The sequence below is a fragment of the Saimiri boliviensis genome, chromosome 3, assembly GCF_048565385.1.
Source record: "Saimiri boliviensis isolate mSaiBol1 chromosome 3, mSaiBol1.pri, whole genome shotgun sequence".
In the NCBI taxonomy this organism is placed as follows: Eukaryota; Metazoa; Chordata; class Mammalia; order Primates; family Cebidae; genus Saimiri; species Saimiri boliviensis.
Genome location: NC_133451.1, coordinates 165139595 through 165157072, shown reverse-complemented (window position 1 = coordinate 165157072; position 17478 = coordinate 165139595). Strand labels below are relative to the sequence as shown.

The window sequence follows — 17478 nt, the reverse complement described above, 5'->3', positions numbered from 1 at the left end:
AAATTGTCGAGTAGGTGTTTTTAAAGTTACTTTTAAGATATATTCTGGGTAGTTAAGACTTTGTTAATTCCTATTTGATATAAAATCTGATTCTGTTTTCTGATGCGTGTTCAGCAGATACTTGCCCAGACTGAAGTAGTTTACATTCTTTTTCAATGTCCCCAAAGCTTGATTACCAAATAATGTAATTCAAAATGCTCCTTGCATAGGTGCTCATGGATTTTACATACTACTGCTTATTTTATTAGTCTCTGAAGTCATTCTTCTTCCAGTGTAATTACACTTTTAAAAATTACTAAATTGCATTTGAGATATTACGAAATTGTATTCCTGGAACACCGAGAATTACAAGCTTTAAAAGATAGCAGGTAAAGTCAAATATACAACAACATTTTAAAAAATTAGCTTTGTAATCTCTAGGCTGAGCAATGTGAACCTGCACATGGAAATATTTAATACATGGAGGAATGTTCTGGGCCTCTGTAAGAGGTGATTCCACTATCAGGTTTCTATCGCAGATAGCAAGCATGTTTCTTCTATCTATTAGGAAGGGGTCATGAATTAAACATTTGAGAGGCTGTGGTAAGAAGCAGGGAGAGAAGGGGGCAAGTAGGGAATTGTTAAATATCAATTCTTTTTAAATATTGATATTTAGAAAGAAAAATCAAGAATCTGTATTTTGACTTGACCTTTCAATCCACTGTTCTAACCTCCTAGCTCATTGTTTCCTTTATTCAAAAAACTTTAACACCTGCCATGTATTAAGAATTCAGAGATTACTGACATTGCCTATATTCAAGGATCTCAAAATCAAGTACTGAGGATAATTATAAAAGAAAAGTAATTATTACAATAGCATTTAATACTTGTTAAAGCATACATGTCATATGCCAAACACTGTACTTAGCACATTATATCAATATAAATATAAAAACACCTGCTGATTTGTGGAGACACACAGCTAATAAGTGATTGAGCTAGAATTTTCCTCCAGGTAAGCTGATTCTTTTGCCCTCACTTTTAACCTCGTATGCCAAATTACAAGTTTAAAATTCATTTATATACTTGGAAGAGTCATAGAATTTTCAGTAAAAGAGAAGACTTTTAAGCTGAGACTTGAACAAGACTGGAGCTTGCTTGATAGACAAGGAGATAAAATGTCATTCTGAGCAGAGGGAGAAGTATGTGCGAAAGCAGGGAGGCAGAAAGCAGCGTAGTGAGTTTTACTAAGTGGGTGTTTAGGTGCTCCTAAGCAAGTCCAAGTTCAAGTATAGCATTTCAAGTCTCTATAATTTTAGTGTAACTGCTATCTTATTTACATCTCCTTTTTTTCTCACAGGGTGAGAAATACTATACTTGAACTTAGACTTTTTTCTTTGATATACAATTAAATGGTTAGGAAATAGGAAGTTAAGGTATCTGCAGTTAGAATGATCACATTAGCTATGATGTAGATACAGTGAGGGAGAAGAAGGAAAGAATAAGACTGCAGGCAGAAAAACAACTAGCAGAGCAATTATGATATTCTAGACAAACGATTATGTTGGCTTGATTTCACTGAGTAAACATTTATTGGGTGCCTTATATGTGCCATAGCTGAGCTTACAATGTTGAATAAAATGAATATGATTCCTCCCACTACATACAGTCTACACTCTGTTGGGAAAGACAGACAGTAAACAAACATACAAATATACAATAAAGAAGAATGAGTAGAAGTGACAGTTTTAAGAGAGATTTAAGTGGTATTAACGAGGCTTATGCATTAGTTCGACTCAGAGGAAGAAAGAGATGCCTAGGATAAATTCAAGGTGTCTTTGAGATAATTCTAAGCTGTTACCAAAGATACACCTCTCTCTCTGGTTTCTGGAACTGTTTTCTCCATGAATCATTATTCATTGCTATGTTTTTATTAAAGTGTAAAGGCTCAGTGCTGCTTTCGTTTCCTAGAGGAAGGCACTCCCTATACACACATACACACCCTTGTTGATTATTTTAAATGAATGAGAGCCAATGAAACCTAATTTTTCAAGGTGTCTGTTTTAATGCTTTTGTCTGAACAAGTATTTCTATGTTAATGAAATTAGATTTGAACATTTGATATAGAACATGAAACTCTAAGTGTTGAATTTCAGAATTTATAAAAAAGAAAAGGCAGTCTTATAATTATGGTACGAGGTTTGATAGTTAAGACTCCTTCACGTGAAGTACCAGAAATGTTTTGAGTCCTTGATACAAAGGTCAGAAGAAAAGAAGGATATTGGTTTCATAATAAACTAACACATGTTTAGAGTAATGACTATGCAGTGTAAGCTGTGGATATTTTGTCATATAAGAATGGCAGGGAATCCTAGAATTGGGGGCTGGAAGGCCCATTTAAAGGGTTATCCAATATGATAATTTTTAGTCTGGAGTACACAGCCAGATTTCAGGTGAACTCCCTGTAATCATTTGCAAAATTGAGGATATTTTTGCAGATGTACAGTTTGCCGGAAAATTTTGTCAGATGCACATAGGCACCTATAATTAAAGAGCCGCCTTCATTTTCACACATGAGGAAACTGAGGCTGTTACAAGTGTAGAGACTTGCTTAAGGCCTTGAATAAGTTCTCAGAAATTGAGTTAATTCTATGATTTTTTTTTTTTTTTTTTTTAGTTTGTTGGTTTTAATGGAGAAGAGATCACAATATCCAATACGGTCTTGGAGCCAGAAGGGTTCATAGTATTAGAGAGCCTTGGCTTGTTTTTTCATTGACTTATCATATGGTGATTTTAAAATAATGGAACATGCCATCATTAAGAATACATTCTTCCACCCTAATATCCCAGAACAGTATTTTTAAAGAAATTCTAGGAAGGGTGTTACTCTCATTCAGAGTTCTACAGGAAGGAAGGCTCTTTCCTACTATTTTTTAAGCATAACTTTCACTGACAAGATCAGGCCAGAAAAAGCCTAGCTGGCTGTTAGCCCAGGCAATGTTATAATCATTGAAGTGTACTCAACCTGCACTGCCCTAGGATAGCAGAGCTAAAAATAAATAAATAAATAAACACACACAGATGTATGCTGAGTGTTCCAGTGACTTAGCTGACATGTATGCTCTGTATCCTCTGCTCTGTTCTTTCAACTATTAGAAAGGAAATTTTAAAATAGCCTAGAATTTGTTATTCCAGTAGGGTGAAAAGGACAACTTCAACTTTAAAAAAATAACCAAGCTCTCTACAGCTGTATCCTCAGAAAGTAAAATAGCCTGGCACAAAGTAGATGCTTAATAATTTTTTTTGATGAGAGAATTGTTCAACTTTATTTTGTTAGTAATATCATATTTCTAATATCATAGAATTTTGTTTGTTCATTGATAATAAGTGTCATGTAGTGTCAAAATAGTAAAGTTAAAAAGGACTGATTCAACATTTGCAAACCCCGGATTTCAGCCTAGTTTCTATAATTTATTGTATGACCTTGGGCTTCATTTTCTTTGTCTTAATAGGGTGTAATAATACCTAGTTCCCAAAATTGGGGAAATGTTAAATGAGCTATAGTATGTGGAAAATGCTTCATAGATTCTTAAGCACTGTGTAAATATTGATGTTATTTATCTTAGATAATGTTTACAGTTTTTGAAAATATGTATTTACTGAAATCATCTTTATTTCCTGAGTCCTGTATTTGTTTTAGGTAGAAAGAAGTGATCTCCATGATTGAAATGGAGTTTAGAATTCTTTGATAAAATACATTTCAAGAAAGCTAATCATGCATCATTTTTACTTAATGAATTAATGTTAGGTGTACAGAATAGTCTGCAAACAAAACACTAATTTTTAAGCAAGGAAAATAAATATATTGCATGATTTTTTCCTAATTGACTTTTTGCCAGCTAATCTGTGCGTAAGAATTGATAGATATTTGACAGACAGTCACCCTCTTCTAGGTATTATAACGTATACAAAAAGTATACAACAGCATTTTCCAAAGTGAAAATGGAAATGTTGCACGACTAGAGTTTGGGATTTTTTTTTTTTTTTTAGTTTGGGAATTTAAAAGGCAATTGTTACATACTACAACAGGTTTCTCCTGGATATTTTTATTACCCATTAATGTAAGTTTCAAAAATTCCTTTACATAGAATCCTGTACAAGCCTTCTTTTTTGTTTCTACACAGTGTTTCCCAAATTTATTTAACAAGAAAACCCTTTTTTCCATTACATTTGTTAACATTAACTCAAGTATTTTATGAAGCACTGGTATGAGATATGATGGTATTGACCCCTTGGATTTTAACTCTTGGATTTTAACTGGTTGGAACTCGGTATGAACATGGTAAAATACATTAAAACAAAACAACAAATAAATTAGCTATGAGACTAAAATGGTTGTAATATTTGTCACCAAATTTGTGGCCAAATCATAGAAATTGATCTGTCATAGCTCATTAAATAAGTAAGTAGTCTTTCTCTTAGAGGACTTCTTATGTGATTTTTTTCCAAACTGCTTACTCAAAGATGATAATCTTTCCAGATAGAGAAAACTTGAAACTATCTTTAGTTCCTTTAAATTTACTGATTTATAAATATAGGAATGTAACAAATGCAAGTTACTACTCTTTTTTAATCCTTCTTATTTAGTTTCAGTTTACATACAATAATTCTGTCAACTTATATGTACAAGTCAATTAATTTAGACATGTGTAAACCTGTAAAACTACCTCTGCAATTAAGGTGCAGAACCATCACCTTCAAAAGACTGCTTTTGCCCCTTTGCAGTTCATCTTTCCCTCTTCTTAGGTTTCAGTCAACCACTAGTCTGCTTTTTGCTACTACAGATTAGATTGGGTTTTTTAAATATTTTATTTAAATATAGTAGTTATGCAGTATGTACTCTTTGATGTCTGTTCTATTTGACTCAGCATGATGAGACTCATGCACATCGTTGAGTGTTCAGTAGTCCTGAATTACTGAATACTAATCAACAATGGAATTGTATGACCTTGGGCCTCAAAATATGTAATTCTATTTGTCGAGTAGTATTCCATTACATATTTTGACTATGTACTCATAAGTTGTTAGACATTTGGGATGTTTACAATTTTAGCTATTATGAATAAAGCTACTGTGGGCCGGGCACAGTGGCTCACACCTGTAATCTCAGCACTTTGGGAGGCCAAGGTGGGTAGATCACTTGGGCATAGGAGTTTGAGACCAGCCTTGGCAACAAGGCAAGACCCCATCTTTACTGAAAATACAAAAGAAATAGCTGAGGCTGGGCACATTTGCTCAAGTCTGTAATCCCAGCACGTTGGGAGGCTGAGGCAGATGGATCACCCAAGGTCAGGAGTTCGAGACCAGCCTGTCCAATGTGGAGAAACCCTGTCTCTTCTAAAAATACAAAAAAGTAGCCAGGTGTGGTGTCATGCACCTATAATCCCTGCTACCTGGGAGGCTGAGGCAGGAGAATCGCTTGAACCTGGGAGGGAGAGGTTGCAGTGAGCTGAGATGGCACCATTGCACTCCAACCTGGGCAATAAAAGTGAAACTCCACCTCAAAAAAAATAAAAAAACAGCTGGGCATGGTGGTGCACACCTGTGGTCCCAGCTACTTGGGAGGTTGAGAAGAGAGGATCGCTTGAGCACAGGAGGAGCCAAGATCATATCACTACACTCTAGCCTGGGTGACAGAGTGAGACTCTGTCTCAATAAAATCTGCTATGAACTTCCATTTACAAGTCTTTGTGTAGATATAGCTTTTTTCTGCTTAGGTGACTACCTAGGAGTGAAATAATTGGGTTGTTATGATGTGGTATGTTTAATTTCTTAAGAAGCTGCCACATACTTTTCCAAAGTGGTTGTACTATTTTATATTCCCATTAACAGTATATGTAAGTTCTAGTTGCTCCATGTCCTTGATTGGTCTTTTGTATTGTTAGTGTCTTTAATTTTCATCATTCTTATGATAAGGTAATGGTAACTCATTGTGGTTTCAATTTGCATTGACCTGATAACTAATGATGTTAATTATCTTTTCACATACTTACCTCACAAAGGAACCTATATGGTTAGCAAGTTTAAGTTTTCAGCCCAGTTACTTTGGGTTGCTTATTTTCTTATTATTGACTTACGAGGCTTCTTCATATATTTTGGATACAAGCCCTTTGTCAAATATGCATATTGTAAATATTTTATCTCAGTCTTGACTTGTCTTTTCATTTTCTTAAAGGTATCTTTTGAAGAGATATCAGTTATCCATTTTTTTCTTTTATACTTCTAGAAGTTTTGTAGTTTTAGCTCATACATTTCAAGTTAATTTTTCAGTATGGTATGAGGTAAGAGTCAATGTTCATTTTTTTTTAAATATGGATTTCTATCATCCACAGTAGCTTTTCTTAAGATAATTTCCTTCTTGAGTGGCTTAAAATCAATATGGACTTACTTTTTCTATTTTACTTGTCTGTATCTTTATCCTTTAGATACTCTCACACTATCTTGTTTCTTTAGCATTATAAGTTTTGAAGTCAAGTAGTGTAAGTTTTTCCACTTTGTTGTTTTTAAAACCAGCCTGGGCAACAAAACAAAATTCCATCTCTACAAAAAAAAATAAAAAAATTAGCTGGGCATAGTGCTGCATGCCTGTAGTCCCAGCCACTTAGGAGGCTAAGGTGAGAGGATCACTGTAGCCTGGGAGGCAGAGGTTGCATTGAGCTGAGAGCGCCACTTGCACTCCAGCTTGGGCAGGCGGCAGAGTGAGGCTGTTTCTCAAAAAAAAAAAAAAAATGGCCGGGCGCGGTGGCTCAAGCCTGTAATCCCAGCACTTTGGGAGGCCGAGGCGGGTGGATCACGAGGTCAAGAGATCGAGACCATCCTGGTCAACATGGTGAAACCCCGTCTCTACTAAAAATACAAAAAATTAGCTGGGCATGGTGGCACATGCCCGTAATCCCAGCTACTCAGGAGGCTGAGGCAGGAGAATTGCCTGAACCCAGGAGGCGGAGGTTGCGGTGAGCCGAGATCGCGCCATTGCACTCCAGCCTGGGTAACAAGAGCGAAACTCCATCTCAAAAAAAAAAAAAAAAAAAGCAAAACACACAGACACACACACACACACACACAAAGTGCTGAGATTACAGGTATGAGCCACCATCCCTGGCCTTAAACTATATTTTAATAGTTCTTTAAGGAAGTTACAAAAAAATTCCTTTTGATATAATGCGTGCAAATTATTTGTACATTTTTGAAAAGAGAATAGTCATCTTTTATTCACCTGGTAATTGCTGAGAAGGGACAAGCTCCCATAAATATTGCTTTTCTATTTTCAAAAGTACTCTTGACATTGTTTGTATCTGTGACGTAGATTATAGAATCTCTGGTACTTGTTTTATTTACCAAGTATGAATAATATTGTATTATTCGTGAAATGCCAGACATCTTTCCCTGGGTATCTTTGAGGTGGAATGTCAGTTCTGAGCCTGGTTAATTTATGTTGCCTCATTTTCTTTATAGGCTTTGATGCGACCTGGAAGAATTGATAGAATCATCTATGTGCCGTTACCAGATGAAGCAACAAGAAGGGAAATACTGAAGCTGCAGTTTCACTCCATGCCTATCAGTAATGATGTTGATTTGAATGAACTCATCCTTCAGACTGATTCATACTCTGGGGCAGAGGTAAGAGAGTTCCCTTCAAAATATCTTGGTGTGAGGGAAGCAGTGGCTTGAGATCATTAAGCAAAATAAGTTGCTTCCGCCAAGTGTTTTAAATGACCATATACTAAAAAATCTTAAAACAAGAAGTGCAGTACATGCCATAGTCACTAAGTTAAATTGCACTTTACGTGGCTTCTGTTATATCACAGTTGTTTTTTATTTGCTCCCATTATTTCTCAAAATGTAGTCTTCAAAGGAATAGCATAATATAGGGAGAAGGCCACTAGACTAGAAGTAGATTCTTCCACTGGGCTTCTAAATACAGCAGTTTCTAACCAATCACACACTTCTCTAACTTTGCTTTCTTTACCCATCAAATGGAAATGATGCTATAACCCTCCCTGCTGTTTTCTCATGGAGATCATAGAAATGAAATTAGGATATCATCAGTATAAAGGCTGAAGCAAAGAGTGTGTATCATTATCATCTTTTTATCATTTTGCCAAGTTATCGCAATCTAGTTTTGTACTAAAGATTTTCTCACAGTAAAAGGGTATCTGCCCTCCTCTGAAGATAAACTCTTGACAGGAACAGCAAGATGTCTGTGAAAATATGAAAATCACTTTTATGTATGGCAGATAAACATTTTTTCTCTCCTTACCAACTCTTTACTTAAGCTATGTTTATTTACCAAATAAAATTCCATGAAATAATTGTGCAAGTTTTCTACCTACATTTCTTAAGGCAAGGACCAACTATGTCTCTCAACACAGAAATAGCATCTGTCATAACAATGAATGATGTGGATTTGTACTGGGAAGTTAATATTTTTTTAAGTAAGAGGTTACAGATTATTTTTATTCTGAATTACTCAGTAGGCTAGGACTCTACATTCTATTTTGCTTGCTATTGTTTTCATTTGTCTTATGTAAACACAGAAGAGATAACCGTATGACAGATCATTAGTGGTACTCCGAGAGGCATTTTGGAACTGGACTTAGTGTATCATGCAATCATAGCTAATAACAACAGCCAAAATAAATACCAGATCTATTCATTGTTTTGCCCCAAGAACCGTAGATATAGACAGTCCCAAACTTATGACAGTTTGACTTACGATTTTTGGGTATAAAAGTGCTATACACTCGGGACAGTCCTCAGCTTACAATATGGCTACATCTGGATAAATCCATCTTACGTCGAAAATAAGTCAAAAACACATTTCAAAAGCACACAAATGCATTTCTGATTTATGACATATTCAACCAATGATGAGTTTATCAGGACATAGCCCCCTTATTAAGTTGAGGAGTATTTGTATTTGATTTTCCTCCTTTTTATTTTTAAAGTCCGTTGGAATAAAAACTATGTGGAAAGTAGCTTGAAAAGCAGTTGAAATGAGCTCACCTTTAACTCCTCTGAATCAGTGATCTTTATGACCATCCATAAAGTAAAAATGAACGTAGAGTTATGGTTAACTGACTGCCCCTACATTTCTAGAATTCAGTTTTTGATTTGAGACAAGGCTGGCATCATGTATTATAATATGGCAATTTCAGAAAGCAGCAAGAGGAAGAAGAAGAAACCATAAATCTTTCGCTTGAGTTGAGTGAACTGGAAGAGCAGTTAGCAAGATATAAATGTGCCTTTCTGACTTTGAAGTAATTCATGGTAGTAGCATTGAAGTGCAAAACAGAAATAAAACCCAGAGAGATTTTATCTGGCTAAAAGGAAAAAACCTCCTTTGGTGCCAGCAATTATTGTACTGGCTTGCTAATTCTTATGTAGTACACTTCTTATTTGATTTAACATGTAAGCACATTTAGGATTAATTTTTATATCAAGTCTTCTGAAAATTGTCACAGGAAAAGTAGCAGAAAATTTTGTCTTCCCTCAATGATACTTTTGTGTTCCATAATGCTTGGGTTGGGGAGGGGATCCCATTGTGGTCCTATTTATAATTAGTATAGTATTACAACTTTATAGAAATTTTGCTAACAGCTACATCTTAGTAGTTCTGTGGTTTCTGATTTGGATGAGGCAAGTTTGTTCCCTACCGAGGTGGTTTTTTTTTTTTTTTTTTTGGTCTGAACAGTTAGGCAGTTCACATAGGTGTTTTAGGAAAACTTCTTATTTCTTCAAAGTCTTAATATTAATAGATAGGAGGTTTGGGACAGTTTAATTAAACAATGCTTAGATGAAATGTAAGGTTTCATCTCTGTTTCTCTCTTCACACAGAACCTACATGGTGCATGTTTAACAAGCACTTGATAAATTGTGGGAAAAAAAGATTTTAAAGTTAGATTTAGAAAAAGTAGACTGTCAGTTCTCATTTGTACCAGAGGAGCCCTCTAACTTTCTGCTGTAGACAGAGCCATTTCCTCAGAGTTAGAGTGTCTCTGGCCACTTTGGGTATAAAAATGAAACTACTATCAATTAATTTCCTTGCAGGAAAAATAGTATATTATATTCAAGATTATATAAAATTAATTTTATTTAACTGTACCCTATTAGCTATATGAACAAGAATTTGGGCAGGTAAGCCAGAGATTAGGAAATTCCTGGCACTCTAATTGTTTTTTAGAAACAAAATGTTGAAGTGTGAGCATGTTTTATTTTTAGTGAAAAAGTTGTAGAGGGTGATTAAGATGGAAATGATACTGGCACTTTTTTTTTTTGAGACGGAGTTTCGTTGTTATCACCCAAGCTGGACTGCAATGTAGCAATCTCGGCTCACCGCAACCTCTGCTTCCTGGGTTCAAGCAATTCTCCTGCCTCAGCCTCCCGAGTGGCTGGGATTACAGGCACCCACCACACGCCCAGCTAATTTTTGTATTTTTAGTAGAGATGAGGTTTCACCACGTTGGCCAGGCTCATCTTGAACTCCTGACCTCAGGGGACCTACCCGCCTTGGCCTCCCAAAATGCTGAGAATACAGGCATGAGCCATTGCTCCCGGCCACTGGTACTTTTACTGACAGAGAAGAGAAGAGGTTACTTTAAGAAATTATTTTCTTTTCACCTGATTACTTATTTTGCCCAATCAGCATTGTTCCATAAAAGCTTAGCTTAGCTCTGTGCTTCAGATAGCAACTTCTGCTTGAAGTCACTCCATTTTTCCTCCCTGAAGAGGGAATACAGAGAATTGAAGCACTTTTGTAAGCCTCAAGAGGAAGTTTGTCACCAGCTGGAAGGGGAATACAGTCACTAGGGAGCAGCCTCTGAGGGGGGACGGAAACAGTTTGCATCTTTCGGCCATCTCTGCCACCTGCCACTTATTGTCCCTGTGGCTGTGGCCCTCATTGTCTCGGCTTCTTGGCTGTAGCTCTCAGTCAATGAAAAAACCCATGCCATTTAAAAGCAGATGGGAACTTCTCTTAGGAGGGAATAAGAAGTCTTTTTGATTACTGCTATTTTTTTGGCTTTGATTTTTGTTTTTTAAGTTATTTGTAGACTATTCAACCTCATTTATTCGTCTTTCATCAAATTATCCTTGTTACTTTTGGAAGCTTTATCTCTAACAGGAAATCAACTGTCACAAATACATATTTTAAAAAGCAGTAACTGGGCTTATTAACCCCATGTGTACTATTCTTGGGAACACAGGTGATGAGTAAGATGCATAATTTCTTCCATGTATCATCAGACTTTGCTGACATAGACCAAAGACTGATATCTGTAAAATTAGGTTGAATTTTTATTCACATTTGGATATTCTCCTCCTTTCAGTGAACCCCTTGGGATCATTAATTTGTGAGGGAATCAGGCCCTTTTTGGCCAGTTTGTAGACCTGCTCCCTTACATCTTCAAAGGCCAGCTTCAGCCAACTGGGGACACCGTGGTGACAGGGCAGAGCCAGTTGGGACAGGCCCTTCCCAGGAGTAGGCATGCAGCTCATGATGTGGCAGTCAGACAGCAAAAAAAATAAAATAAAATAAAATAAAAATCCTCCTTTTCTTTAAAATGTAAAAATTGGCTTACTATAGTGATTTTTCTATTGTAATCTTATGAATCTAGCTCTAGAAAATCTTTTTAAAGCAATGTGTTCAAGTTAAATACATTTCACACTAAGTTTTCAGGAAACTAACTTCATGTAAACTTAGTCTATTTATTTTATTTTTAAATGATGTGTCATGGCTGTTTTGTAGTCTCTGCCTTCCTGGGTCTAATAATAGCACAAGATCTTCATGCCAGCTTGACATTAAAAAAATTGCCTTCCAGTTTGCCTCATTAATCCTAGAAGGGTCCTATTCACTATGCTTGAGCTATTAAAGCTAATAAAAAGAGAGCCTTAAATTACTTTTCTATTTCACTGATTAACAGTTCTTCTGACATCTCTCTTTCTCCCACACAGTGAAAACAGAAGGAGCAATTTAGCCACTTAAAATGTCTGTGCTCTTCCTCCATGACATCTCTTATGATAGTATTCCCCAAACTAAAACATTAGAGTCATTATACTAGAATCTGGCATAAAACCAGTCAAACAACACATCTGAGATAGGAATAAGGATTCTAAGGAAGGACAGAACACCATTTGGCCTGGTCTGAAGCAGTCTACTTACTCTTGTTAGAAAGCAGCTAGCAGCAGTGTACCTGTCTCCAAAGTGAAGCAGAGCACCACAGTACTTAGTACTCTCCTATAGACCAGGGATCCCCAACGTCCTGGGCGTGGACCAGTACCAGTACCACACAGCATGAGTGAGTGGTGGGCCAGTGACCATTACCACCTGAGCTCTGCCTCCTGTTAGATCAGCAGCAGCATTAGATTCTCATAGGAGGATGAACACTGTTGAGCTGTGAACACTATCAACTATGCATGCAAGGGATCGAGGTTGTGTGCTCTCTATGAGAATTTAATGCCTGAGAACAGTTTCATTCCAGAACCATCACCTCACCCCATCTGTGGAAAAACTGTCTTCCGCAGAACCACTCCCTGGTGCCAAAAAGGTTGGGGATTGCTATTGTGGACTGTCTGCAACCTGATTTTTCTGCCTAATCAGAAACTGCCCTGTGAAAACATGCTGCTATCACCAAGTGGTCTCCTGTTTTTATTCGAGATCTTCTTTGCTATCTCTCTATTCTTTCTTGTGTCTTTTCACTAAAATTATGTATCTATGCCAGAGAATTTCAAAATACTCAGTGCCCTGTATCTGCAGGTTCCATCTGCAAATTCAACCAACTGCAAATAAAAAATATTCAGAAACAAAAGAAACAATAAAAATAATAATACAACAACAAGTACAAATTTGAAAATATACCATAACAACTATATGGCATTTACATTATATCAGGTATCATAAGTAATCTAGAGATGACTTATACAAGAGGATATACACAGGTTATATGCAAATACTATGCCATTTTCTATAAGGGACTTAGCATCTTCAGATTTTGGTATCTAAGGGGCTTCTGGAACCAGTTGCCCTTGGATACCAGGGGACAATGTATTCTTTCCTTACATGACCCACCGAAATAACTACTTTGTCAATAAGCCATAATGACTGCCCCACCCAGAAATAGCCTATTCTTTTGTACTCTTTTACATTTATTTTTGTTTCACTTGTTTAGCTGTTATATTTTTCCCTGTGGCTATTTTTTAAGAGACAGGGTCTCATTCTATTGCCCAGGATAGAGTGCAGTATCATAATCATACTTCACTGCAACCTCAAACTCCTGGGCTCAAGTGGTCCTTGCCCAGCCTCCTGAGTAGATCAGACATGCCACTGTGCCAGCTTTTTTTTTTTTTTTTTTTAATGTTGTAGATATGGAGGACTCACTATGTTGCCCAGCCTGGTCTGAAACTCCTGGCCTCAAGCATTCCTCCTACCTCAGCCTCCTAAAGTGTTGGGATTTCAGGCATGAGTCACTGTGCCTGGTCTCTGTAGTTATTTTAATACGACCAGCTGCCTCATCTCCCCAAACAGAGATTCTGTAGGGCAGAGATCAGGTCTTGCACTTCTTGAAGTCCTGCAAAGCAGCTGCCTCGCACACACTCAGTGGGCATTAATATTAGATGGGTGATAGATTTATGTGTTGATTCTAAGTCATTTTACCAACCAGGAACGTCAGTTTTAACATTTGCTAAAATGGCACTTTGTAGTTTTAGTCATATTTTCATATACATTATCTCTTTGAGTACCCTAATTCTATGGGAGCAGTGCTATAGCAAAAAAACTAAAGTCAAGCAAAAGCAATTGGCTTGTCTGAGATCCCACAGCAAGTAAGTGACAAACCTGGGACCGGAAATCAGGTCTCTCAATTCCACTTGAAGGACTCTTCATGATCTCCTAATGCCTCTGAGTCAACACAATATTCTTTGAAACTTTCATAGTTCCCTTTGACATCTCTGAATATTTGATAAAGGTTCGTCAATTCCGGTGAATAGTGACTTAGCAAACTAAACGGCAGATATGAAACATCTGTACCATTTTTATACGTATTTTTCTTACAATAATTGTCTTTACCTACCTTGTTTTTGTCATCTCCAAAAAAGTATAAGCTACCTAAAATTAGGAACCTTGTTTTTGTAAGTTAGCTTTATTTCCTAGGTATTGTGAATAAGATTCGCAGTTTAGAAGGAAAGACATAAACAACGAAGTTCTAGATAGTGTGTTTATGTGGCATGATCGAGTGACATGCAGAATACCATAGGAGAAAGGAGGAGGAGGAGTCACTCACACTACCTGGGATTAAACAAGTTAGATGATACCCAGAAGGGAATTTTTTTCTGAGTTTTAAAGGGCAGATGGAAAGCCAGAGATGAATAGAAGAGCATGGTGTGGTCTAAAAATCAGTTAAATGTTCAATATGATTAGCAGGAAGAGTCTTCATGTAGAAGGAGAAGGAGAAAAAGTGGTCAGACTTAAATGTGAACGAACTTGAACGTCATCTGAACTTGCTTTTCTCCTGTTGGCAATGGAAAACCATTGAAAAATGTGATGACTGTTGTGGTCAGATTTGTGTTATTGAAAGATTTGTGGTATTTGTGTCCAAAGCTACCACTAGCTAGCCTCCCAAGCACTATTACGTGAATTAGAAACAGGTGCTTCTTCACCCCACTTGGTGACAGCTTTCTGTTAGGGCAAAAAGCTTGTCAAACAGAGCATGAGCAACATTTCAGCCCCGTTTGCCCCCCTTGGTTGGGTACCCTTTTGTCGGTACAAGCTTTGCATCTGTACAGGGTGCCTCTTTTTTTTTTTTTTTTTTGGTCTTATCCACCTTTATCTCCCCTATAGTGCCTAGCAGGCACTTCATATAGAGTTATTTTCATGAAATAAACAAATTGAGATTTTACATCTCAACTACAGAAACTACTTTCTGTAACTTTAAGATTTACCTCATGAGCCTTTGGATAAAAATACATTGGGAATATTAAAGATGTCTTTTGTAGAAGATATGCAAATGGCCAGTAAACATGAAAAAATTGCATCATTAATGATCAGGAAAATGCAAATCAAAACCTCAGTGCAGTACCACCTTACTCCTGTAATAGCCACAATCAAAAAAATCATAAATGTTGGTGTGGATATGGTGAAAAGGGAACATTGTTACACTGCTGGTCAGAATGTAAACTAGTACAACCACTATGGAAAACAATGTGGAGACTCCTTAAAGAACTAAAGTAGAACTACCATTTGATCCAGCGTTCCCACTACTGGGTATCTACCCAGAGGAAATAAGTCATTATATGAAAAAGATACTTACACACGCATGTTTATAGCAGCACAATCTGCAACTGCAGAAATATGGAACCAACCCAAACGCGCAGCAGTCAACAAGTGGATAAAGAAATTGTGGCATGTGTGTGTGTGTGTGTGTGTGTGTGTGTATACATATATATATATATACACACATACACGCCATGGAATACTACTCAGCCATAAAAGGAACAAAATAATGGCATTCACAGCAACCTGATGGAACTGGCAACCAGTTATGCTAAGTGAAGTAGCTCTGAAATGGAAACCCAAACATCTTATGTTCTCACTCATAAATGGAAGCGAAGCAATGAGGATATAAAGGCATAAGAATGATACAGTGGACTTTGGAAACTCAGAGGAAAGGGTGGGAGGTGAGTGAGGGATAAAAGACTACACATTGGGTACAGTGTATACTGTTTGGGTGATGGCTGCACCAAAATCTCAGAAATCACCACTAAAGAACTTATTTGTGTAACCAAATGCCATGTGTTCCCCAAAAACCTACTGAAATAAAAAATAAAAATAAATTTTTTTTAAAAAGTCTTTTGTGCAACCTTAAACCTGCCATGAGGTACAGTACTAGGTGTGAATGGCTAGAATATTAAAAGTAAGGTGGATTATATTCTCTGAGACATGTAACTTGAAATATAAACTGTAAGGACAGAGGCATAATCTCTATACCTGTTTTACCTGTTTAGTGGTTAAAATAGGGCTTCCCTGTTGTAAATGAATTATGAAAGGATCCTTCAGAGCCAAAATCAGCATATGCTAAAGGGAGCTATTTAGGACTGCAACTTATCAGGTAGTCCTGCACCACTCCCCTTTTCCCTTCCTCAGCATTTTATCATCTATATGCTAAGTAAAGAAATTTGTAAAAGCCAAGACCCATCATGGCCATTAACTACAATGAGTTTAGCCAAATCATTTAGCATTTCTAGAACTCACTTCTCTCTTTTTTTTTTTTTTTAATTTGAGATGGAGTCTTGCTCTGCAGCCCAGGCTGGAGTGCAGTGGTGCAGTCTCCGCTCACTACAACCTCCGCCTCCTGGGTCCTGGTTCAAGCAGTTCTCCTACCTCAGCCTCCCAAATAGCTGCGATTACAGTCATGAGTTACCATGCCCAGCTAACTTTTGTATTTTTTAGTAGAGACAGGGTTTCACCATGTTGGCCAGTCTGGTCCTGAACTCCTGACCTTGTGATCTGCCTCCCAAAGTGCTGGGATTACAGGCGTGAGCCACCGCACCCAGCCAATCTCTCATCTTTTAATAAGGGAATAGGAAGATGGTCTTTTTTATAATCCTTTCTAGTGTTAAAAATCTGTGTGGTTATATGCCTCTTATAAATTAAATTAACTGAATAAGGAATACCTTAGGGATTGGACCTCCAGGAAAGGGTGGGAGGGATATATATAGTATGGTTATGCTTCTCTTACAGTCTGTCCAGAAAGCCGAGATCTTGCGATCTTAGTCAATGCCCCTAAATATTTTCTTCTGTAGCCAAAAGATATTAATTATGGCACCAGAAGAATAGAGATCTTAAGTGACTCTGACAGTGCTATAGAACTTGGATTTTAATAAAATTCTCCTTAGCAAACTTTAATAATTTTCTACTGAGTAGAAATGAAAATTTTACATGCTCAGAGTCAAAGACCTAGTGATTTTTTTACCTTGAGATTTTTGGTTGTTATGCTTTCAACTTCCTTAAGAACAGCTAGTCAAGTTCAATATCTATGATTTGGGGGAATACGTGGATAAAAAGTGTTATAAAATGGAAATGTGCAGTAACCAACTTTTTCCTTAAATTCTGTTGGGAAAGTAAGTGAAGGTTACAAAATTATAATGTTATTCATTTTAACTCACAATTTTTAAAACTTCAGTGTATGGAGATACAATGTACTTACAGTGTATAGAGATTCTCTGTATTTCCAAACTTTACCTTCTGCTTAAATTGGCAACAAAAGTACATTCAGCTTACCTGAGGGCTATTTTAGATAGGATGTTTACACCAAAGTTAATCACACTCCAGAACACCTTGTGCTGCCATACCTGTATTACTGACTCTATGCCAGGTATTTAAAACTGTGAGTTTACAAGAAGTATTAGTCAGAAAGGAAATGGATATTGAATGAGAATCTGGTTAAC

General features: G+C 36.8%; 1 protein-coding gene across 4 annotated transcripts in view; it reads left to right on the top strand.

Annotated features, from left to right (window-relative positions):
• AFG2A (AFG2 AAA ATPase homolog A) overlaps window positions 1–17478 on the top strand; it is a 327555-nt gene that overhangs the window by 248141 nt on the left and 61936 nt on the right. For all 4 annotated transcript variants that reach the window (XM_074396932.1, XM_039479102.2, XM_039479101.2 and 1 more), the window contains one exon: window positions 7495–7659. In XM_074396932.1, coding sequence (XP_074253033.1) covers window positions 7495–7659 — 165 coding nt within the window. The remainder of the gene's footprint in view (window positions 1–7494; window positions 7660–17478) is intronic.